Below are 26,592 nucleotides of genomic sequence, written 5' to 3' on the forward strand. Positions count from 1 at the left end.
TACCATCAAGCTTTTAAGACCTCAGACACTCTATCTTTTGCTAGCCGGGCACCATCAGCTTTCTTCACCACATTTGCTTATTTACCTGAATTCTGATAAGATACCTACTCCCCTCTTCCTGCATCTTACCATAGTTACTAACATCCCAACATCCCAACATCATTGTATGTTTTAACAGTTTCATTGACATTCAACTCACATATCATCCATTTCACTAATTCAATCACATTCATAAGAATTGTTCCACTATCAACTCCAAGATATTTCTTCCTCCTTATACTCATTATTGTTAGTTCCCCATTCCGCACCTACTTCCCCTGCCACATATTCCCTGGAAACTATCAAACTTATTGTTATCTCTATAGGTTTGCCCATCTTAGGTTTTATATACAGAAAAACATACAGAACCAACACAAATGGCCCAACAACGACAGAATGAAACAGGAAAACCTCACTCTATTCTAAAACAATGTAGAAAACATTAAAAACACGGAGCAATTATACATTGGATTAGGAGGAAGATCAAATGACAAGGTGTCACATTTGACCTAACTACAGCTGCAGGAATCCAACCTACAATGTACTATGCCTGATAATAAGACATTTTCCCATTCTTGGTCCATAGTCAGAAGGGATTGACCTGAGACTTAATCCAAATGGGGGAGTCCTGTGAATAGGTTTGGGGCTTTCACTGTCATCCATAGCCTTGTGCAAACTGAGTGTTTAGAATTTAAGCTCTAATACTATTTCCTCCTCCGGGTTTGGATTTTATTATTTACAATTCTTGGATCACACAGGCTGGTGTGCTTCTTCCATGTGGACTTGGTTGATACCTCATTTAGATGGCTGCTTGTTTGAAGACAAGCCTTTAAGACACCAGATGTTATTCTTTCCGATAGCTGTAGCTACAGAATTAATTTTTAACAAATTATTCTGCAGAATTAATTTTTTATTCCAGCTGAGGCATTATGGCAGAATGTTACCGAACTCTAATATTTTGTCATTTAAAATGGTAATACTCATATTCTGTTTACATGATTATCAAATTACTCATTTTATCACTACATATCTAGGCTTAAAAAATCATTTTGAATTTTAAGAAATACATTTTAAAGGTATGTTTTTTCCTTCGTTTAGTCTATAAAGCATGCTTATACACAAGATTGCAGCATTCTTTTAATATATCACTGCACTTAAATTCTTAATTTTGTTGTTGTTGTTATATGCCATCTAGTTGGCTCCAACTCATCTCAGCCCTATGCACAACAGAACAAAATATTATCCAGTCCGACATCATCTTCACTGTCATTGTTGTTTGAACCCACTCTTTGAGCCACTGTTTCTTTTTTTATTTTATCATTTTATTGGGGGCTCATACAACTCATCACAATCTATACTACATCAATTGCATAAAGCACATTTGTACATTCATTGCCCTCATCATTTCAAAACATTTGCTTTTCATTGAAGCCCTTGGCATGAACTCCTCATTTTCCCCCTCCCTCTGCACTCCCCCCTTCCTCATGAACCCTTGATAATTTATGTTATTATTATGTCATATCCTACACTGTCCGACATCTCCCTTCACCCACTTTTCTGTTGTCCAACCCCCAGGGAGAATGTTATATGTAGATCTCTGTAATGGTTCCCCCTTTCCACCCCACCCTCCCGGTATGACCACTTTCACCACTGGTCCTGAAGGGATTATCTGTCCTGGATTCTCTTGTGTTTCCAGTTCCTATCTACCAGTGTACATCCCATGGTCTAGCCAGATTTGTAAGGTAGAATTGGGATCATGATAGTAGGTGGGGAGGGTAGGAATCATTTAGGAAGGAACTAGAGGAAAGTTGTATTTTTCATACTTGCTACAATACACACTGACTGGCTCGTCTCCTCCCCGAGACCCTTCTGTAAGGGGGTGTCCAATTGCCAACAGATGGGCTTTGGGTCCCTATTCTGCACTCCCCGCTCATTCTCAATGATATGATTTTTTGTTCTTTGATGTCTGATACCTGATCCCTTCGACACCTCATGGTCACACAGGCCGGTGTGCTTCTTCCATGTGGGCTTTGTTGCTTCTCAGATAGATGGCCGCTTGTTTAAGTCTTTAAGACCCTAGACGTTATATCTTTTGATATCAGCCACTGTTTCTATCCACCTCCGTGGCAGTCAAGAAGGATGTCTTTTTCCAGGAAGTGGTCTCTCCTGACAACAAAATGTTCACAGTATGTGAGACAGAGTCTCACCATTCTTGCTTCTAAGAAGCATTTTGGCTATAATTCTTCCAAGACAAGTATTTCAGTCTGGTCTTTTTCTTTTTTAAAGACAATTACTTTATTGATAAACAATTCACATACCTTACAATTCAATGGGTTGAATATTTTAAAAGAGTTGTGAAGTCATCACCACAATTAATTTTAGAATATTTTATTAATTTGTGTACTCCTTAACTCATCCCTCCCCACCCCCCATCCTCTCCTGCCATAGCTGTCCCTATCAATTGACCTAGTCTGGATTTCATAGGAAGAACATTATTATATGGTCTTTATATTTGTGAGAATTTGGGGTTTTTTTTGGGGGGTGGGGAGAGTATTCTCTCCAGGTTTAGGGAGCAATGATTTGTAATCTAAAACCCCAAGTTAAGATGTCATTTTTTTCTTTTTCTTTAATTTCTCTTTTTAATATATTCTGGAATTTTTTTTATATTCTGGATTTAAATTAGATTTATTCCTTGAAAGTTGATAATGGTGTCTTAAGTTTATAGAGACTTTGCAGAAGTAAGATTTTCAGTTCGTTGATTACCAATCTTACAAGGGTTTCTGCTTTGTTTTTGGCATTTTAAGAAATGTATTTCCAAAAGGGCATATATTTAACCAGAACCCTCATCCTACCAAGTTTTTCTAGAAATGGGATTTCAGAAGTTTTACAAGAGTATAGCTGCCTATCCATTAAAATTTTTGTTTTCTTCTCCTTGCCCCAACCTGTTCAGCCTGAGTATCTATCCATATATAGACTTACAGATCAGTTATTGTGGAGTTGTGATGCAACAGTAGTTACTTGTTGTCTTCAAGGAGCCCTGGTAGCACAGTGGTTATGCATTGGCCCATGAGCTATAAGGTCAACAGTTCAAAACCACTGGCAGCTTCTGAGGGAGAACAACAGGGCTTTCTAATCCCTTACAGTTATAGTCTTGAAAACCCAGACAGTTGTCTTATAGGGGCGCTGAGTTCATGTTGACTCGGTGGCCATACCTTGTGTCTGTCTGCCTCCATTTTTGTCAACCTCCCTCTTACTGTATATTGGCTTCCTCTTCACCCAAGTTCGCACTTGCCTACCCTTTAGCTCTAGTGGTGTAGTGGATTATACATCGGGCTGCTTATGGCAGGGTCATTAATTTCGGAGGTCAGGCACTCTGAGGGATAAAGAGGAGGCTTTCCGTTCCCATCAAGATTTACAGCATCGGAAACCCACGGGGACGGCTCCTCTCTGTCCTGTAAGGTCAGAGTTGAAATTGGCTTGTCAGCAGGTGAGACCCTCTATTCGAGTTGTTCTCAACCTTCCTAATACCGTGACCCTTTCATGAAGTTCCTCATGTTGTGGTGACCCCCCCCCATCCATAAAATTATTTTCGTTGCGACTTCCTGTCATTTTGCTACTGTGATGAATCGGGCGACCCCTGTGGAAGAGTCATTCGACCCCCCGGTTGAGAACCGCTGCTGTTCCATGAGTCGGACGTCCGGCCCCGAGGCCCGTGAAACCAACACCAGCTAACATCACAAGCTACCGCAGAAAAGCAGCTCCAGCCATCACATTAGGGTGACTTACTGAAATGTTTGACCAGGATGACCCACAGATTTATGCTATAAATACCCAAATGGCCCTTGATAGGAAAAGAGTGCTTACCTGGGGTCTAGTCAATGACTTGTCCTTCCACTACCAACGAATGTCTTAGTATGAAAACTTCTTGCATTTTTCCAACAGTGGTCTCGTACAAGAATGTCTTATTTTGCATTGGACCGATTTCATTCAACTTAATGTTCTCTGGGTTCACCCCTGCTTCATGATCGCCATTATTCTAGAATGTTGTGTAGTCTTTAAATTGTGAGGAGGCCACAGGCCTGGGTGGTGTTATGTTGTTGTGCATAGGGTTTGCGGAGTCAACGGCACCTAACACTGTCTTTCACTTCGTGTACATTTATCTATTCTTTCACAAATGGGGATTTAGGTAGGCTCCATCTTTTGTGTTACTGTGACTGCTGCTGTGAAGATGGGTGTGCATACATCTTGGTCAAGCTTACTCTCTAGGACTGGTTCTCAACCTGCCTAATGCCGCGAGCCTTTCATAGTTTCTCATGTTGTGGTGACCCACCCCCAACCATAAAGTTATTTTCGTTGCTACTTCATCACTGTCATTTTGCTACTGTGATGAATCAGGCAAACCCTGTGAAAGGGTCGTTGGACCCCCAACGGGGTCACGACCCACATGTTGCCAACTGCTGCTCTAGGACTTATACCAAGTGCTGGGCCACATGCTATTTCCATTCCCAACTTTTTGCTTCCCACAATGGCTGTACCATTTTACAGTCTCACCAGCAGTTATAAACTACTCTTATTAGAAGAAAACTTATTTTCTGCCCAAATAAACCCCCCATCTTTGGTTACAGTCAAGGAGTGGAAGTTTTCTAGATCAGCCTGGAAATAATTTGCAAAACACCAGAACTAAACTGACATCCTGTTCATTTCTGATGGCTTTGCAAATGATCAGTTACACATTTTCTTCCTAAGCCTTGAACATCCCCAGTCCAATGTGATTTTTAAAAATCTAGATGTGTTTTACCTACTAGCTTTAAAAGAATTGTCAGAACAGTTCCAGCTAATTTATCTTCGTGCAAAGTTTATTTTTTTGTTCTTTAGTCTGAGAAAAAAAGCAAGTTTTTATGGGATAAGATGACTATCAGGCCTTTGGAACACTGCAACTCCTTGGGCTTCTTGAGCCACTGAGGTTTTCAGCAGTGACAGCATTAGCAGTCTGTTCCGAATGGACCTCTCAGGCTGTGTTGAGAACAGACTGCAGCAGGACAAGGTAAAAGCTGGGAAAAGGCAGCCTATTCCAGGTGAGCCAAGGGCGGTAGCAGTGGAGGTGTTGAGAATTGGTCAGATGCTGAAACTATCCGGACAGTAGAGCCAATAGGATTTATATACGCAATAGGCTTTCACGGTTACAGGCAATGACTCAGCCGGTGCTCTCTTCTGCTGCAGTGGTTTCAAGGCCCATTGTGTATGTGTATACCCACTGCACTAAGCAGAGTGTGTCGCAAATGTCTGAAACCCGTGTGAATGCTTGAAGTTAATTATAAGAGACCCTGGTTTCATCTCCCACGAGTTTGGTTACAGTAGTCAACCATTGACGACTTTAGGTTTTACATTAATCCGAACTTCTGGTAGAAGAGGTTTACAGGCCAGAGGGACATGCTAGATATAAAACATCTGGTTACAACAGAACACTGCTGTAAATGTGTTTCTGAAGCAGTAACACAACCTAAGTCAATGAAGTATGTGACAATAAAGGCTTCCTTAAAAACGTACAGTGACACGTAGACACAGCTTTTGAACTCTTACAAGGTAGCTTCAGGGCCCTAAACAGCACATTTATCATAAGTGTGGCATCAAATCCGATCTTAAAGGTACCGTTTGGAAATGCAAACTAAGAAAGTTTTATCAGACTATCCAAACTCAGTCAGATTCAACTCTTTGAACAATTTTTCAGGCCTGGGGAGGACCCTTTAAAATAACAACTTAGCCACACCCCAACCCAAGGAAGTCCATCTCTATGGGGGCATCTTTTCTTTTAAATAAAAAAAGCTTCTCCAGCAGTTCTGATGCCAGAGCTGCGAGCCCATTCCAAGAGAATCTATTACGCAGCAAGGGAAATTATAAAATACAACAAAGAGCTGTGCAGAGACATGGGAGAACAAGGTCAAAATGTAAGGACTTTCTCTGTATCTTCTCATTATCTTTTACTTCCTGAAAGAGCCTAAGAACACTACTAGTTATAATCTACGCCACAAACACTCAATTCAAGAGTTAAGAAACCTAAAACAAAGGCTGGGAAAGTACACGTTGTTAGCCACCTACAATCAGCTGGTAAAATGCTGTTCCAATGGAGGCAGACTTTGGGGTCTGCAGGAGTAGACCAAATCAGAGCTATTCAAAGGGAGGGAGCACTGCCTTGCATCGCCTGTGTTCCAGTCTAGGAGACGCAAGGAAGGAAAGCTTTGTCCAGGCTCTAAAGGTAATGTAATTGGAACTCATGAACTTCCTTTACACCTTCAATTTCATAGATAAAGCCAACTGAAACTATCGGGGAGAGGAGCTGGTCTTTAAGGAGGCTCTGAGTCATTTTTCAAAAAAACTGCCGTGACAGCCCTTTATTCCTGGAACTACCCAAAGATGAAAGGAATAAGATCAGAATCTTTATTTCAAACAGGTTCAATTGGCATATATGCCACACCAAAGACTGGCTGTAGCAAATAATCTGATTTCCAAAGTATAAATTTGACATTACTTGGGATTCAGATTTTTTGCTACACTGTAGAGTAAATCCAGTATTACACTAACTGTTAATTTATTATGGACTGCTTTTAGTACCAGAGGTTAAATTTAACCAGTAAATACTCAGAGTAATCTTATGGCTACCACCGAAGGTAATGAGTGGTGAAATGGAATTGTGGTATTACTGTGAAAACACATCCCTAGGTTGGGGAGCGATTTTCCAGCTTTATTGTTATTTAACCGGGCATCTTCAGTCATCATCTACTGTTGGCTTGATTGTCACTCCTCTTCTTATCTGGCCCCAGCCAATTAGACTGCAAAACGAAATGAAATAACGTAAGGGTCTTACCATGCATTTCACAACCACATCATTCTTACCACGTGCTCACATGACGTTATTTTTTTTACCCATCTTCCACATTCAAGAACATCTACAATGATCTTCTGGAGCCCTAGGGCCTGCTACATGAGGTTTCAGAAAGTCGGGGGAGAAATTAAGCCTGCTTTGATTCCATTTTTTCCAGTGAACTTTATGAAACCCCCTGATGTTGGCTCTAGCCAACATGACTGACAGGAAGAGCAAACAAAAGGTCACTGTTATAAATATGCCCATCCTCACTCTTATCAACTGCATCCTCTGGAACAAAACGACACCAACTAAACCTCCAAGACTAAGAATGAAAGGGTCATTCAACTGCTTCCCTAGTCCTTTTTAAAAAAAAAAATCATTTTATTGGGGGCTCATACAACCCTTATCACAATCCATACATACATCCATTGTGTAAAGCACATTTGTACATTCGTTGCCCTCATCATTCTCAAAACATTTGCTCTCCACTTAAGACCCTGGCATTAGCTCATTTCCCCAATCCCTCCCTCATGAACCCTTGATAATTTATACATTATTATTTTGTCATATCTTACACTGTCTGACGTCTCCCTTCACCCATTTTCTGTTGTCCGTCCCTCAGGGAGGAGGTTATATATAGATCCCTGTAATCGGTTCCCCCTTCCCACCCCACCCTCTCTGGGAATCATTATTTTTATATTTTTTTTGTGAAAAAAAAATATTATCTTTTTATTACATTTTTCCATAAACTTTTTAAAATCATTTTATTAGGGGCTCATATAGCTCTTATCACACTCCATACATACATCAATTGTGTAAAGTGCATTTGTACATTCATTGCCCTCATCATTCTCAAAACATTTCCTCTTCACTTAAGCCCCTGCTATCAGCTTCTCATTTTTCCCCTCCCTCCCTAATTCCCTGTCATGAACCCTTGATAACTTATAAATTATTATTTTGTCATATCTTGTCCTGTCCGACGTCTCCCTTCACCCACTTTTCTGTTGTCCGTCCCCCAGGGAGGAGGTCACATATAGTTCCTTGTAATCGGTTCCCCCTTTCCACCCCACCTTCTCTGGGAATCATCATTTTATAACCTTCATAATCAGGCTCAATGAATGGATGCTAAATATACGGAGTGTGGAGCATGCTCTCAAAGGGTTTTCCTATAGATTACTTAGTAGTGGCAAGGACAAAACAAACAAATATTATAGAGCAAAGAAACTAGGCAACGAGAAAGCACCACCCCAATGCCAGAGCTGGCAGACAGTGTGTGATGGGAGGGTTGGGAGTCCCTGAGAAGGACACATCACTGCCTATATAAGGACTTAAGCATCAAATAAATCCAAATCAGGCCCACTATATAAAGCTTGGTCACACCAGTTAATGTCATGTAGGACTATGGAAAGCTGAGGAAGTTTCAGATTAGAGATGGAAGAGACGTGAAACTAAATGCAATGCATGATCCTAGACTGGAGATTTGAATGGGGATAATGCAATTAAGGAGATTATTATATTAGGACAAGTAACAAAATCTGGAACTTACACTGTAGATTTCAGTATTTTACCAATCTTAATTTTGTGAAGTGGTTACATGAAATAAGATTCCGTTTTTATGAAATACACACTGAAGTATTAAGGGGTATACAACCTCCCTCCTCCCCAAATGGCTCAGATAAAAATAATCACTCAGACATACTCTTTTTAATTGGGCAAACAGTGCAGAAGACTTTTCTGTAAAATTCTTGTAATCTCAAAAACAAACAAACAAAAAATTCTTGTAATCTCTCTTTTAGGCTTCAAATAATTTCAAAATGTAAAACCTTCAAATGTTAAAGACAATGGAAACATTAAGCCTCACTCCCTTGCTTTGACGTAAGTTGCAAATGAGATAAACGGCAACTAAATACTGTATTTGGATGGAAACCTGGGAGTAAACAGTTACCAGTTTCCACGGAAAAACCTGTATTTTAAGAAGGGTTTGCGCTTCTGTGCACATACCCCAAGAACTACACCCCCACAAGAAAAGTGTCTTTATTGGACAGTGGCAAAGCTAAACTTACCGCCAGTGCTTCTCCACTCTCCGGCTAAGGGCAATTTTCTCTCCTACTTCTGTGCACACAGGATTAGTTAAAACAATTTTGCCCAAATCAGCCTTCACTGCACTAACTCTTCCTCCAGTTGACAGGGATCCAATGTTCACCATGAGCACTTCGTTCTTAGATAGCTTTTGCACCTAGGGAAATCGACGGGAAGAAAAATAAGCACCCAAATGGTGACAACTTATGGATACTGGCCAGATACTTAAGAAAATAAGCAAGCCATTGTGGCGTTGTGACCTGTGTGTGTTTATGTGTATGTGTGTGTGTGTGTCTTGCTGACAGGGGCTTGTTGGGCTGAAACCAGACAAAGGCTTCAAAGAGAATTCTAGAACAGACATGGGAGCCAGCCAGGAGTAGAGTGAATCCTTTGGATCTAGGGTGTATAGGGAGAGAGCTGTAACAGGGGAAACTGAGATAGTGGCCACAGAACTGGAAAAACGGCACAAGGCAGAGTGGTGAGCTTTCTCAGTTCCCTGATTCAACCTCCAGAGCTCAGGCTTGTCAATCTCCAGAGCCAGGGCTGAGAGCCCTCAGGCAGAGTGAGGCGCTCTGGGCAGTTTTCTTTGTCATGATAGTTACGTGATACTGGCCTGAGCAGGACAGAGGCCAGGCTCAGGGGCTGCCCAGCACAGGAACTGCCCGCGTCGTTTCCTGATATGGAGTTAGAACCTATTCCTTCTCTAATAAACCCCATCATCCCGAGTTCTGTGTGGCCATTGCTACCCATTTTCAAGCCCGGCAGAGATAAGTGTAGAGGGCCAGGGGAGAAATATCTGATGGAAAGGTTGAGGCATGCCTGACCTCTGCCTCAAAAAAGCCAGTCTTGCTGTTAACAGACAGTTTATTTCTCCTTCTCTTTGTGAAGTTAGATCAAGTCTGACACTGCCGCCACACTGCTTTTACACATTATTTGTATGTACGTAATATATGTGTGTGTGCGCCCCACCAGCTACTCCGTGAGAGAAAGATAGGGCTGTTGGCTCTCATCAAGATTTAAAGCCTGAAAAACTTTAAGGGTTATTGTGAGTCAAAATGGATTCAGATCACTGATTTTAATTGTTTCACGTTTTTATTAAAAGCCAGATAGCTAGGGGAAGGGAGGGAAATCTTAATTGAAGAAACTGTTAAAAAAACAAAAACAGAAAAAACCCATGACAATCCTACAAACTTATAGGCACGTGACTCACATTCAAAATGATTTCTCTCCTTATGACTTTGCATATCCTGATATGCAAAGGCTTGAGGATCTGGCTGCTGAAGGTCAAGATCTACTCTGGCGTAACCATTTCATGCCCCCCATTACAGACTGTTCAGTGCTAACATGAGGTGGCTACACTCATTCTAAGATTCTCCGAAGAACAGAAAAGCCACGTTAGGCACTCAGTGAAACATTCATAAAACCTACTGAGAAACAGGAAGAACATCCTATCTGGAGGGGCGGGGGACAGGCAGATTGGGTCTGTGTGAATTTTTCACTGACACTCCGAGGTTTATAATTAAGAGAAGCCCAGCGTCAAAACCAGGTAAGAGAATTCTCTACTTCGGCTATCCTGGTCCTCAATCCCACTTTACTATAGCACAGAGCTTTCTCTGTATGTACACACCGCCCACCTTTTTCCTCTTCAATCAGCACATTTCACACGAAGTGAATATGCCCTTAATAAATACTTGCTAGTGAAAATAAATAAGGCTACAATGAAATTTGCTGGCACATGTGAAATGTTGATAAGCCTCTTTCCTCCAAAGGGCTATCAATTTATAATTTCTCAAAAGCATATGATTGCTATTTCCCTACATCCTTGCCAGTATTGGGGAGCAGCAATTTTCTGTCAACCTAATCTAAGAGCTCCTTAAAAAATCACAAGTCTATTAAGAATATCAAGTCTTTGTCATACTTTTACCTTTGAAATAATATTTTAAACTCGACTTATAGCTGATTGCATTTAACATGTGTTCTGTATACAGTATACCCACACGTGTAACAAGCTTGGTGCCCAGAGGAGAGAGAAAACAAAAACAAATGTATAATATTCACATTATCCATGTTAAAAACACTGACTTATTAGCAGAAAGAACTGGACCTTTCCAGTTTTCAGGAAGTCAAATTTCTTAATCCCTTGGTAACAACAGAATGAACAAAATTAACTTTAATACTACTATTTGCCTTTTTTGGTGGTGGGGGGATTCTAAAAAGCAATTTACCTTGGCTGCTTTCTTGTCTCCTTCAGTACGTACACCTAGAAGCCGCCTGAGTAAGAAATAGGAAATTTCCAACTCTGTGAAGATCTCAGGTAAAGCTCCTACGGCACCAAGTACCTGCCCCACCATTCTGTCCGCTCGGCACAATGTGGGGTCAATTTTGGTTCCAACTCCTAGTAGAAAGTAAGATGCAGATAATGCAACTTTATGTTTCTTACAACACATATATAGCTAGTCATTTACCCCCACATTTAATACATATCTATGCATCTTAATAGCCTGATATTTTCATGTTCTCAGAACTTTCAGAGAAAACAGCTATCTGACAAATTCTGTTGCATCTGAAGAAACAAAACTATAAACTTGTAGATTAGTTAGGCGATTACAAATATGATTCTCTTGACAAATATGAACGGCAAGGAGAGATAATAGCCTAACACAAAACTGAGTCAGAACACCTGGAACCAAGGTTGGGAAGACACAAAAATGCAGGAGTAACCCGCAGACCATCTGCTTGCCCTTGAAGATCAAAAAGGTTATCTCTCTACAAAGATTTCACATAACATTCTGGAAATGGCGGTGGCAGCTGCACAACAACAGGGAATGTACTATCACTGGATTAGCACCATAGAAATGGCTGGAACAGCAAATGCTTTGCCATGTATATTCCATCACAGTAAAAACTAAACACAAAAATAGTAATTCTTCTTACAAACATGAAACCATCTTCTGACTGAAAATTAATAGCTTCTGGCTGAAAAGTAACAGCATAGCCACATGAATGCACACCCACCCACATTTTCGTTTACTATCAAGAATTTTACAGCGAATGTGTATCTGAGTAATCCATAACCTATGAATGGGACCAAGAAGGCCCTCCAACTCAAAGCGTAGGGATGATAGGAAATGCTTACCAATCAGACCCCCTGGAGCCGCATACTGAAGATCATTATGCTCCGCAAAAAGTGACACAATTTTGGAAAAGATTGGCTTACACATGAGTTTTCCTTCGCTATCTTTGGAAACAATACCAGGTCGGACTTCTATCTCTTGGCCCACCTGTAAGCATACAAATTGGCAATATTTGGGGTAACACAATTACTATTTATACATCAAGAGTCCTCACAGTCAGGGTATGAAACTGAAAATATAATCCTTCTTTTACTCCAGAGATCATTATTAAGGGGTCCAGCAGGAGGATATGAAAGAGATCTTCAAAACCTGAGCCATTCATCTGTCGCACAACGACCTGGAACACAAGTCCGTCAACATATAAAATGTGTCCCACACTCACAGCCACCGAAATGAATTTCAACTCATACTGACCCTACAGGACAGAGTAGGACTACACCCGTGGGTTTCTGAGACTATAAACCAAGCATCCTCAGACTGGCCCGCCGAGGACATTTATCCGACCCGCCGGGTGTTTTTGCCCCATTTGTTTTTTTACTTCAAAATAAGATAAGTGCAGTGTGCATAGGAATTTGTTCATAGTTTTTTTTTTAAACTATAGTCTGGCCCTCCAACGGGTCTGAGGGACAGTGAACTGGCCCCCTGTTTACAAAGTTTGAGGACCCCTGCTAGAAACCTTTACAGGGGTAGAAAGACTCCTCTTTCTCCTTCAAAGTGGCTGGTGGGTTTGAATCATTGACCTTGTAGTTAGCAGCCAAACACAACCCACTATGCTCCCAGACCTCCTCTCCGTACTTCCAAGGCGCACAGACGTGTAAGCCACTCAAAAGGCACAATAGAAGACCAAGAAATCTTTATCAAGTACCAAGACACTTGAAAAAAAAATTTTATTTTAACTTGAATTCCCTACCCCTTTTTCCCCTGATCAACGCAAGGGAGAAGAAAAGCTAAAACTCACAGCCCAGCTTACCTTTAACACTCCTTTGAGAATACTACCTCCAGCAACACCCCCCTTAAGGTCATCAACCTCACAGCCAGGTTTGTTGACATCAAAGGACCTAATCACTAAAAGAAAGCACATTAAAGTCAATCCTGTCATTTTGAGAAGAGATACTTTTTTCCAAGATAAACTTTTCTACAATAGTAGCTGTGATAATTACATAATCTGGTGTCAATTTGAGAGGATTATGAGTGAAGGGGTAGAGTCTGGCCTGTTAATCAAGATATAGCCAATGAAGCCTCTGTGTGGGCATGTCCTTCTCCTAAGAATTCTGGAAACACCTGTATTTCCTCCTTGGAGGTGAGAGACACTTCTCTCTCGGCTCATTACCTTGGAGACTCTCTGTTAACAAGACTCACTCCCTTGGAGATGCTCTGACAAGGCACATGGTGCTACATCCTGGGAGCTGGAGAAGTCAAATGGACATACCCCGATGTAACCAGACCTCTGGAGCCAGAGAAGCCATGTAGAGACTGCTGCCAGTGCTTAGATGCTTACATTGCCACTGGATCCACAAGACTCCCAACCCACTGGCCTGTGATCCTGAATTCTGCATCATTGCATGTATTTTGTGAGTCTGAAGAGGACTTTATAGATTGGTATCAGACATATGGGCTAATATTGGACTTGTGGACTTGATCTGGACTGGGCTGGGCTGTTTTCTTAATATACAATTGCTCTTTGACATAAAGTTCTCTCGTATACACATGAGTGTCTATGGATTTGTTTTTCTAGTCTACCCAGTGTGTATACCATAGCGCCAGCTGTGTGATCATGTTAAGTATTAATGATTACCCCGATGCTTTCTATAGCAGCCTTACTTTATGGCAGAATAAAAAAAAGGCAATACTGTGAAAGTTCAGTAATAAGTGATGATTTTAGTATAGGCATATGATGAGAGTACCACACAGCTATTGATTAAGACAGGTAGAGCTAAAGATAATGAAGGATAACTCTCATATACTGTGTTAAGGGGAGGAAAAAAACAAAAAAACTACCTGTAAAAATATTATGCCCAAGATGACCCCACGCCCTTAAAGAAGAAATAAAGTAGCCAGGGTCAGGGTACAAAGGAAAAAGAGGAGTGGGAACACCCAAATCAACACTCAACTTTGGGTACTTGAAGGCTGAGGCTGGAAATGGGAGGCCGGGGGAGCTGTGGCCTTTTCTCTTCATAGATCTGTTTGTTAGCTTTCTTTTAAACTACAAAACTCTACAACACAGAACCTGCACTTCAGTGCTGAGAAAAGCAATCTATAAAGAATGACCCATATAACAATGCTCCACGCATACACTTCCCACCCCAACCACAGGGTGCCTGGAGGAAGAACCAGAGGGGCTCAGATATCTTTTCTGAAAAGAATCTTCCATCCTTGAGTAGAAACTGCAGGCTTAATCAACTGACTGATAATGTTATAGCAAACTTCAAGTCAAGCTAAGAGAGACAATAAAGTCTTCATTAAAATCATTTCTAAAAAAGTTCTAACCTCCGGTTACTGACTAAAATGTAGCAATTCCATAGAAATTACAGTTTTACTGAACCTTGACCACACCTAAAAAGGTGAACAGTTCCCGCCTATGGTATAAAGGACTCTTCCTCATCCAGTAATGTGATCCAGCAGGTATTTCATGCCACCGAGTTTAAAACAAGCAGTTGCTCTTGGATTTCATATAGCCAAGCCCTTTTTGAAAACCCCCAAATTGTTAAGCTACAGTGAATTATCATCTCTGCACAAAGGTGAAATAAGAGTTAAAGGTGAATCCTATCACTTACCAATGAGTCGGGGTTCTGAAGTAAAGTCTCTGGGAGGTACTGGAATTTTCTTTACTATGTACTCACAGACAACTTCGATATTGTACTTCAGCTGAGCAGAAATTGGAATAATCGGCGCTCCTTCTGCCACTGTACCTATTCAATAAGATTCGGAGAGATCTAAAGTCTTGGGTTTTACACACTGTGTTCTCCAACTCTTACATGAAACGTGCTGAAATTACTAAAACAGCCGCCTGACCACCCCAAACACACACTGGCAGCTGGGAAGTGATCCGTCTGTTTAGCGTGATGCTGACGTGCTACGTTTGTTTTCGTTCTTGAAAATACTATCCCACGAAGGGGAAGTTGATAAGAAATAGATATTGTAAGAGGTATATTTAGTAGTAAACAGCTAAAACTGCTTAAAAGAATAAGATACTAGCACTCCTGGGAAAGAGAAGCATACTAATTGAAAAGATTTCCAGTAACACATAATTAATCTCCCAATAAATGTCAAGATATAAATTTCTGACTGCCAATCAAAGACTCTTGGCGCACAATAATTACATGTCAAACAGGCTGGTCAAAGAAATTGACCAAGCATAAGATTTTTATCAAAATGACTTTCTTCGTGACAAAAATACATTCATACGAAGTCTTTTATCAGATGACTACCAGGCTGTGGGTCTCTGGGTGATGCGAATGGGTGGTGCGGGGGGAGGTGTCCTCTCTGCTCATGCACCGGCTCCTTGAGTTAGAACCAACTCAGTGGCAACCAGCAATTTGCTGGTAAAGAAATGAAGTGTATGACTCATCACTTTAATGCTTCAGATAATTGATTCTAACAAAAGCTCATTTAACATGTAATATGTGGATGAAATAAGCCCTGGTGGTGACGCACCGAGCCGCTGAGCAAAAGGGCGGGCGTGGGGGTCCAGGTGCATGCAGCCCACGTGTGGAGCTGCTGTGGTAGAGACCATAGCCTCGGACACCCTGTGGGCCAGTTCGACTTTGCCACCTGGGGTCACAATGAGTTGAAAATGGACTCATTGGCACCTAGCAACATCACAGAGATTACAGGCCTCTCCAAAGTAATTAATAGGTTGAAAGGGTATCATAGTTTCTTACCTTGTACAAACGCAAGAATTTGTTCATACTGTTCTTTAGCCTGACTTTCTTTCACCAAATCGATTTTATTTTGTAGAATCAAAATATGTTTCAATTTCATGATTTCTATAGCAGCCAGATGTTCAGATGTCTGTGGCTGGGGACACGATTCATTACCAGCTAGGTGATGAGGAATGAAAAAAGAAAAAGATATGTAAGAATTAACTGGCACCAGGCAAATGCCCAGAGGTAGAAAGCAGATTAAAGGGGAATGTGTGACCGCTTAACACGTAATAGGGTTTTCCTTCAGGGGTGCTGAAAGAGCTCTGGAACCAGGTCATAGGAGCGGCTGTACAATATTGTAAATATGCTGAATGCAACTAAATGTCAACGATGAAATGGTAGCCAACTTTATGTGACCTGTTATTACCACCACCAACACAAAAGGAATCAAATAGCCCCTTGGCTGTCCCTACCCTGCTCAAGGCAAGGATCCTGGCTATCACTGAATCACTGCCACTGTCCACCTCTTGCCCATGCTCCTGGCTCTGGAACGGCATTTACTGGACACTCCCACCTTTTTGGACCCCTATTCCTGGGCCTGGACTAGAAGCTTAGGATCAACTAGTTTGGTTCTTTGGGGTCTTTTCAGGACCTCAGCCTTTGCTCCAGGCCCAAGGCATAGGCCCCCTGGCTTTACCCAGTTTTAAAGCTGCTCTGGCCCAACCAAGTTCCCGAGAGGTAGAGAGCACTTCAAAGAACGATGCAATACAACTACACACTGGGGCTCCTCCTCAACAAGTTACAGCCTCCGAAACCCATAGGGGCAGCTCTCCTCTAGTCCTGTCAGGTCGCGCTAAGTGGGCATTGACTTGAGAGCATTGGGTTTGATTTTTAAGTCACGGTTCCAGTGGAGAGTTGGAGACGAGCCCTCCACCTCCACAGAAAACCCACGAACCCACCCTTCATGTACTGTTATGCTTACATCAAAAACTAAAATAACAAATCACCTCATGATTTTAAGTGAGAGGGGCATGCCCTGCTGTTTTGTTTTTTTAATACTATTATAAACCTCACAAGACATCCACTCCTAAACAAGCTTTAGTATTTTGTGAAAGTTGGCAGGCAGGCATATCTCCCTGAGTCACTGTGTGGCATGTTAGTTTCCACTCAAATCATCCTTTTAACATTCCATTGTGGATCTGCTCCACACTGGTCTGGCCAAGCCAATTGGGGTCCCACTTACCTATCAGCAGAAGAGCTGCATCCATCACTGCGGCCCCGTTCAGCATGGTAGCCATCAGAATATCATGGCCTGGACAGTCCACGAAGGAAACGTGCCTGACAATTGAAAAACAGCCTTAAAAAACACTACCTACACATCCAAGTTACCAGTCACTTAGGGGATTTCCTAGTTCACTGATGGTGAAGTTTGGAATAAAAAAAAACAACTAGAGTTTTTTAAAAATAGGTTTCTTTCTGAAATTAAAGAAACAAAGTTAAAAAAAAAGAAAGGAAAAAAAGTATAATTATCCATAATAGGTTTTTAAAATTACATACATAGCTGGTCAACTCAATGTAAATATTCACTCCTGTTATTCCAAATATATATATTTTCCCCTGTACATTAAGAAGATATAATTGGTGGCCTCATAACTAACCAACCCCCCCCAAATTTCCCAAAGTCCTATTTATTAATGATTAGAACTAAGTATATAATTTTATAGCTATTGTACCCAGTATTCATCTGCAAAACCAGATTATTCTCACTTCTCCTATATCAAAATTGTCATTTTTTTGAGACCTATGACCCACATAGAGCTTAAGTTTTTCAGGTAATCGCTTTACTGAATTCATGTAATGATGGTGGAAATAGATCTGGTTAAATACTTCAAAGCTGTCTGATTTACTTTCATGTTGTCAGGAATATTTGATCATGATCAATGATCAGGACATATGATCTTATATAACATTTTCTCTATGAGAAAGATGTTCTTTTTTTAATTTTCCAAATAATTTTGAGTACATGGGCAGCACAAAAAGATGTTCTTTTAAAAATATTATTTTAATCTTGTTTTTAAGCATCTCTTGAATTTAAATTCTAAGTATGCAAAGAGTAAAGCAAAGACAATTTAAGAAAAGGCAATAAATAGTGAACATTTTATTTCAAAATCATGTGAATTGAGGTTGTGTTTAAGGCTCAGTGTCCTAAACTTTATTCTTAATCTCGTAATCATCTTTATATTGTTAAAAATATTTGTCTTTTGGAGTTTTCATAGAAACATGGTTATGCGTACATAATTCTTTCCTAATTTATGTGTTATGTGGGGGCACATTTTTAGGTGACTTTTTAATTATTTCTCACATCTGATTTCAGGTACAAGTATATGACATCTTGTGATTTCCTATCTGTTTTGTTTATGTCTTTGAAGATACCACTGTCCTTGATCATGTTTTGAAGATGGCTTAAAGTTCATTTTCCTAAATTCATGTGGAAATAGGGTTTTCATAATACCAATATTTTATATATTAATTTATATATTAATATATAAACTGCAGGTACTTGCAAAGTGTACCTAAGCTGTTTTGTTTATAAGATATCCTAACTTCTACACAGAAACCCCAATCTAATCAAACCGATTATAATAGAGACTATGGTAGCAGATATATGGGAAACCGCCATCAACCTGAAAGCTAAAGCCTAAGAAGCTGTAAAATGAGCAGCTGGTTGGGGAGTGCCATCTGAAGAGTTACTGTATATACTTGAGTATAAGCCCACCCGAGTATTAGCCAAGGAACCGAATTTTACCACAAAAACGGCATTTAAAAATGTGCTGAAAAACTCAGCTTATACACGAGTACATACGCTAATTTGCTGCAGGTCTCTCTAGCATCTCCAACTGGAATTGCCAATGTGAAGAGGCGATGTCAGCACTATTTGAACAAAACTCTAGAACTCACCCAGAACTGCTAAAGGTTTTTTAATTATACTGTTACACTGTCATGATTTAAAACAAAGGTTGAGAAAACAAGGCTCATGAGTCAGATCTGGCCCATGACCCAAACCTTTCATTTACATACTACCTCCACCTGCTTTAAGATATAGACGCTTAAAAAAATAGACATGTCACCTCACATCTAATGTATAGTCTGAAATCGGATGTAATGTGACTTGGATGGTGTGTGAACCCGTGTCTGCAGGACGTGGGGCTGCCAGGTGCACAGGCCTGGGGCTGCTGGGCAGTGTACTCAGTGAGTGGTGGGATGGGTCCTGCAGGCTAATGTCAAGTTCTGGGTTAAGTCAGGTGCAGGGAAGGTCAGCTAATCAGTGAGAACTTGACCATGGAGGGGACAGTGCATGCTAAGGGGAAAGAAGCCAGGGCTAGGAAAAGGTCATCCCGTGCAAGTGGGCTAGAGCTATTGAATCACAGGAGTCAAGGGGGCTGGAGGGCAGGAGCCTGAGCCTGCGTCACCGCAGACTAGGGGGTTTCAGGGCCATGTGCAGCAGTCAGGCAGGAGTCTCCAAACCTCATAGTGTCCGGGCAGTCAGACACTGGCGTGTCCCAGCCTACAGACATATTTAAAGTCAGAAGACATTAAATGAGGCATACCTATGCCTGTACAGGGCAGAGCTAAGTAGGTGTAACAGAAACCGTGGCTTGCAAAGTAAAACATACTATATGGTGGAGTGAAGTTTGCTGATCCCTGTTCAGGATCACGATTAGGGTGAAGCTAGTGAGGCTCATCTTGGGTGCAAAATTTAGGGGGTGGGGATGCAATCTGAAATATGAATAGTTGACTCTTCAAATTATTTTCACAATAGGCAACAAAACAATAGAAAATTAGAGCCATTCTGTAATTAGGTTTACATCACCATGTTAAATATTTTAAAAAGTACACTATCAGGGCAAGATATGACAAAATAACAATTTATAAATTATCAAGGGCTCATGAGGGAGGGGGGAACAGGGAGGGAGGGGAAAAATGAGGACCTAATGACGGAGGCTTAAGTGGAGAGGAAATGTTTTGAGAATGATGAGGGCAATGAATGTACAAATGCGCTTTACACAATTGATGTGTGTATGGAATGTGGTAAGAGTTGTATGAGCCCCTAATAAAATGATTTTTTTAAAAGTACATTACATCACCAATGTGGAGTGCAGTTAGCATGAGAGAGAGCACCTGACTAATTTGAAGTTCCCTTTGGTCCCTGGAATGTCTGTCGGAAACTCATCTGGTGTACTGCTTCCACAGGATCGATAACATTCTGGTCGAGGGCAACTTGGGTCATCAAGTTTATAAATCTGTAAGTTTTAATGAAAAAAAAAAAAAAGGAGGTTGATCATCTGCATATTCAACAATTGAAGTTAACTGGCTTCTAGTTTCTCCCACATGTAACTCACCTTAGCATTAGCATATCCAAGTTTGATGGTAATATTTCTTTCTAGTTCATTTTTGAACCTGACAGTGTGGACGCCAGAAATAGCTTTTACAACTGTAGACTTCCCATGAGCCACATGACCAATTGTGCCTAGAGACAAAATACAAAATAGTAATTTCCCATGCAGCCAATTATATCAACTATTTCCAGAGTGTTAAGAGTAGCTAACCAAAAGCATAACTCCGTGTTGTCAATAGCAATGCAACACCAATAATGACTTGTTTTCCCTCAATAAATCCACTCCGACTTAAAACTTGTTCTGACAAAAGGCCTAAAGAGAAATTTCCATGTTTAAACACCATATCCAGTGGTATACACCAAAAAAACCCCAAAACCCTTGAAAGCAGACTCACAGCATGACAGCACTATTCACAACAGTCATAAGGTGGACACACTAAAGTTCGCAACAGGTGACTGGCTAAGCAAAATGTGGCACATACAATGAATGGACTATTACTCACCCAGGAGCAGAAGCAAAGGATTGACAACATGCTAGACTATGGATGGGGCTTGAAGACATTATACTGAGTAAACTAAGTCAGCCACAAAAGGACAAATAGTAAATGATCTCACTGACATAAAAAGGCAAAAGCAAAGGCCAAAGTGGTTTCTCAGAGGCAGGAGGGCAAAGATCGAAGGGGGTTAACTGGCGGAAAAAGAAAAGTTACTCAGTAGAATACCGTAACAGCTGTTACACAATTGTAACTGCACAACTGTAAAAAGTTGAATTGGCAAGCAGCATGCTATAGTTAGAATGACAAAAGTTGCAGAGGCTGATTATTTATAACCAGAAACCTCATGAGATTTGGTTCCTTGGTTGGAGGCTTAGGGCCATGGTTTCATGGGACACCCCAGTTAACTGGCATAAGAATATGTTTGTTGCCTAGTGTAAGCAGCCATCCAAGGCACAAAACTTGCTTTCTATTCTCCTGGAACTAAAGAGGAAGGAGAGTCAGGAATAAGAAAAAGAACTGTCTTCTTTGCCATGAGACCTGAAGAACTAGATGGTATCCAGCCACCATTACCGGTTATTTTGATAAAAGATTCAATAGAATACTGGTCAAGAAGGAAAACTGCCAACACAGAGCTTCAAGTTCTCACAGACTCTAGACTTCCTTGAAATTAGTGCCTTGAGATAATCTTTAAACCAAATGTACCCCCAGCAGTCTTAAAACTAAACAAAGTAGCCTCACTAGGAAAAAATGTCTGCCTTGAGCACTAGCTTTTAGGAGCTATCTATATTGGATCAATGTGATCAACAGATTGATAGGAACCTTAGAGGACAATGGTGTCATGTGAAGGGAGGGAGGAGCGGTTCAGAAAAGAATGATCGTACAAATTGAAAAATGCAGGCTTCACTGGGTTATGTATATCCTAAACTGCTACTACACACACCCACACAAATCGATATCTGAAGCTCCTGGAAAACACATGCAGTGTAAGCAGTGTTCAGCATGTTATTATAGAAAAGACTGCCGTAATTTGAAATGAACACTTGCACATAAGATTTTGTACATTAAGAAATGTTCCAGCATTTCTAGAGGTATAGGTATTCTGAATCCCAATAGAACCAAAACGTCTAAGAAAAGTAATAAAACCCACGTTTGATTACAGCAATGCTGTCAAGGGTAGCTTTACTTTTAAAGCTTTTTAAAGGACTCATGGTAGAGTCTAACTTTTAACTAGGCTTTACTGCAATGTTTGCACAGACTCTGAAATATCTAAAATTTACAGTCAATATAACTTCTGTAAAGTTCTAAGGGTGCCAATTAAAGGGAGGTGTCCCCCTAATAATAGCTCATATATCAAATGACTTTCACAAACTCTTGCAAGAACCCTGTGTAGCAAGTATAGCCACATTTCCAACTCTTCTTTAAACTTCTGTAACATATGACTATATCATGCCTCATGTTACATTTTTCACGCCAACATCTTTCCTTCTCACCTAGTCTGTAAACTAGGTATTTGCAGCATTCGATGCTTCCCAAGGACCCTGGTGGCGTTGATTATGGTAGGGCTGCTAACCACAGATGCTCGGAGGAGGAAAATGAGGCTTCTCCTGGCATAAGGATTTAGCCTTGGAAACCAGCCTAAAGGGGTAGTTGTTCTCTGTCCAATAGGGTCGCTGTAAATAAGTATGTGCTCAATGGCAGTTGAGTTTTGAGTTGTGCTCCCCAAGAAAGACTGCGTGCTTGGTCACAATGATCTGATTATGTCTTCTACAGCATAAAATTCTATCCAACCCCGAGAAATTAAAACTTCCGGTTTGGTGATGAAGCGATGCACGACTCCAAATGATTCTTACCTATATTGATGGTGGCTTGTCTGCTGATGACTTCATGGGACAGTGGTGTCAATTTGGTAACATCCTACAAGGAAACATTTTTCTTTTAAACCACCGCACAAAAGACAAAACAGGGCTGTTCCTTCGACTCAACGTTTGCTCACCACCGTGTTGTTACTTCTACAGTGCGTTTCCTACACAATTTTTTCCTCTGAGCACTACACCTCCACTCCCTAGGCAATCTAAAGGCCCGCGACCCCCAACTTTGCCACTGCAACAGCAAGGGCAGACACTCCCTTCCCAGGCCTTTCAGATCTTAGTGGCATTCGACACTGTGACTTTCTAGTCGGATGCTTGAGGAATTCAGGGTCCCACAAGCAGCCTACGCACATCGAACTCGCCAAATGGTCGGAGCGAGTGGCAGCATGCGCTCCGGAGCCGGAGCTCAAATAGTCACGTCGGCTCCCGACATCCCGGCACTGCCTTGTCCCAGTCTCTGCTAGGAGGCGTGGCCACCATCACTCAAGTTCACTGTGCGTCCTCCAAAGAGGTACCTTACCAAGGTGGTGAGATCCTGCCGAGAAAGATGAAGCTGCCCCAGAGTGACTCCAGCCTCATTCCCCGCCATCTTGCTCATAGAGGAAGGAAGTTGGTCCTCCTACCGCCTGACAGCGTGCAAGCTCCCTCGTAGGGGGCGGGGCCAGGGAAGCGGGACGTCAACGGAGTGCCCAAGCCGGGGAGGGAGGGCGAGCTGTGTAACCGAGGCCTCGCACCTTGGACTTTTCTCCGCATAGGCTCATTCAGCGCCGGTAGGCTTCCGAGAAGACACTATTAAGCGTTCCAGGATCGTAGACCTGCTGGCTATTTGTGCAGGCAATCCTGAGGGCAGCTCCAGAAAAGGACCCCCTGAGAACTGGGTGATGCAACTCGAGCCGCGCGGTGGCAAGGGAGAAGGCATTTCCGTTTCCTGCAGGGGTGACCAAACGGGATTCCCGGAATTTGAGAGCCCTACGTATGATGTGAATCTAGAATAAAGAGAGAATATCCGGATTTACTGACTCCGATAGTTTAATAAGGCGAATTCGGCTCGGATCCGCGTCGCCGGCGGCAGAGCTACTGGCCGGATGGAAGCCTCGTGCTGAGCCAGCCACTCTTACAGCACCGCGTCCCTAGGCGGGCGGTGGGGCGGGCGCCCTCGCGTGGAAGTTTGAGGAAGGGCTGGGGCGCAGCGATATAGCAAAAGCAAAGTTCCTAACTTGTTCCCAGAGGGAGGTGTCCAGAGCCAGAGAGGCGGTCTGTGGTGGCACTAGACTGCACTACGGATGGATTTAGCATAGGGGAGCAATCTAGGTGTCTTAAGAACGCCCAAAGTAAGTTTGCGTTTTCTTTAATGCAGGTCCAAAAAAACCTACTTCTTTAGTGGAAGGAATACCAATAAAGAGACTTTCTTAACCTTTTTTTCCTCTCGCGTGTTAAAAAAGAATTTGAGTGGTTTTTCTATGCGTGCGTTTCTATGCTTCAATTTTTTTCCATCATAAAGAGGTCTTTAACGAAAAAGAAAGAAAGAGAAACAAAGAAAATTAAATTTTGATGTACAAAATGAGTGCTTAAAAACCCACTGCCAGCAGTCAGTTCCGACTCAGGGACCTTATATAGAGTTTCAGTGACTCCGTTTTCTCCCTCAGCGCTGATGGGTTTGAACTGCCAATCTTGCAGCCCGACCCGCTTAAAATGAAATTTTATGTTTTATAGCACATAAACTTTAGGTCAGACAGTTTACTTAAAATAGGTAGATGTGTTTCAGTGAGTGTGTTCACTGGTTCAAGCGATAGTGGGAGCTGTATAATATTGTACTTGTGAGGAGGTATTTATTTCCTATTTATCTTGGCTTTGAAATAATTATGCCAAACAGTTAAGGAAACCCCTGAGGTGACCACGGACATGTTCTGGAATCAGTAGTGATAGTTGCATAACTTTGTGACTACACTAACAACCACTGAATTATATATTTTTGAAGGAGGACTTTATAGTATGGGAACTACATCGCAGTAAAACAAACCCCACTGATAATAAGCAGGACATAATTCAATGATAGACATTACTGTCTGAAAATTTGTTTTTTAGTGAAAGGTCCCAAAGTAATGAAAATGGGAATGAACAATTACTGACACCTACTTAACAACTATTAACTCTGCAATCTAAGCCTTGCAACCGGTGAGACAATGCTGTTGGGTCTGCTGCTGTGGATTTGTTTTTGACTTTTAGTGGCTGTACCTACAGCAGAACAAGACACTCTGGCCCTGCACCCCTGACAATCATTGTTGCAGCCACTGTACCAATGCATCTCAGCAGGAGTCTGCCTCTTTTTCTCTGTCCCATTTTACCAAGCATGAGGTCCTTTTCCAGGGACTGGTCTCTCCTAATAACATGTCCAAAGTGCATGAGATGAAGTCTTGCCAGCCTTGCCTCTAAAAAGTTTTCTGGCTGTACTTCTTCCAGTGTCCAACTTTCACATGTACACGAGGCAATTGAAATACCACGACTTGGGACAGGCACACCATAGTCCTCAAAGTAACATCCTTGCTTTCAACACTTTAAAAAGAGGTTTTGTGCAACAAATTTACCCAACGGCATACGTTCTTTGATCTCTTGACTGCTGCTTCCATGAGCATCGATTGTGAATCCAAGCAAGAGAAAATCCTGGAATACACCTTTTCTCCATTGACCATGATGTTAGTTATTTGGTCTAATTGAGTGAGCTGTAATTCATATTAAAGGCTACAATCTTTGATCTTCATCAACAAGTGCCCCAAGACCTCCGCACCTTGAGCAAGCAAGGTTGTGTCGTCTGCGGATCACAGGTTGTTAGTGAGTCTTCCCACAAACCTGATGCCACGATCTTCTTCATAAAGTCCAGCTTCTCGGATGATTTGTTCAGCATCCAGATGAAGTATCATGGAAGGATACAAAGCATGCGTCAGGATTGTATCCTTCCACAATACTTACTCAGTCCTGATGCCCTGTCCTATAGGGTTGCTGTGACTTGGGAACCAACTCAAGGTGGATTTGATTTGGATCTTGGCTTACGGTAAATCTAAGTTTAACAGTTTGAAAAATCACCACTGTTTTCCAAAATGGCTGCACCTACAATATGAGAACTTAGCTGGCATTTTGATTTTAGCTGCTATAGTAGGGTACCATTTCAATTTTCAGTTCTCTAATGACTAATGAAAGGAGCCCTGGTAACCTGATGGGTTATGCATTGGGTTGCTAACCACAAAGTCACCAGTTCAAACCCACCAGCTGTTCCTCAGAAGGAAGATGAGACCTTCCGTTCTAGTAAAGGTTTACAGCCATGGAAACCTATAGGGGGCAGTTCTCCTCTGTCCTATAGGCTAATTATTAGCTCCTTATTTCCCTTCACGTTTCCCTGCCATAACCCCAAGAAACTATTCTTCCAGTTACCATCTCTATAGATTTACCTGTCCTAGATTTCATATAAATAAACACAAACACATATATACACACACAAAGCAACAATAATAACACAAGAAAACTTCAATAGAAAAGAAAGCAGAAAACAACGGAACAAAATTTAAAATGGGCCAAAAGGGAGAACAAATGATAAGGTGTTAAATTATAACCTAGCTACATCTGCATTAATCTACTTTCCAATTTTTGCCCAGTTTAAAATTGAGTTATCTTCTTATTGAGTTGCAAAAGTTCTTTAGATATCCTGGATAGAAATCCTTTATCAAGTTATATAATTTTTTAGTGTTTTCTTCTAGTCCGTTGCTTGTCTTTTAACTTTTGTAAGAGTATCTTTCGACAGGGGAGGTGCACTGGTACAGATAGGAACTGAAAATAAAGGGAATCCAGGACGGATGAGCCCT

General features: G+C 41.4%; 1 protein-coding gene across 1 annotated transcript; it reads right to left on the reverse strand.

Moving 5' to 3' along the window:
• Window positions 1–6,460: 6,460 nt before the first annotated feature.
• EIF2S3 (eukaryotic translation initiation factor 2 subunit gamma) lies at window positions 6,461–23,338 on the reverse strand. Its single transcript, XM_004709912.2, has 12 exons — window positions 23,259–23,338; window positions 22,721–22,784; window positions 20,378–20,505; window positions 20,157–20,278; window positions 17,221–17,315; window positions 15,996–16,154; window positions 14,889–15,023; window positions 13,085–13,179; window positions 12,117–12,261; window positions 11,206–11,375; window positions 8,965–9,137; window positions 6,461–6,866 (listed from the first exon to the last, which is right to left on the reverse strand). Exons 1-12 carry the CDS (start codon window positions 23,334–23,336, stop codon window positions 6,803–6,805), a joined length of 1,428 nt encoding a protein of 475 aa, XP_004709969.1. The 5' UTR covers window positions 23,337–23,338; the 3' UTR covers window positions 6,461–6,802.
• Window positions 23,339–26,592: the final 3,254 nt, after the last annotated feature.

This window comes from Echinops telfairi, unplaced genomic scaffold (assembly GCF_000313985.2).
Source record: "Echinops telfairi isolate 266 unplaced genomic scaffold, ASM31398v2 ScPeMD7_53;HRSCAF=182, whole genome shotgun sequence".
Lineage (NCBI taxonomy): Eukaryota > Metazoa > Chordata > Mammalia > Afrosoricida > Tenrecidae > Echinops > Echinops telfairi.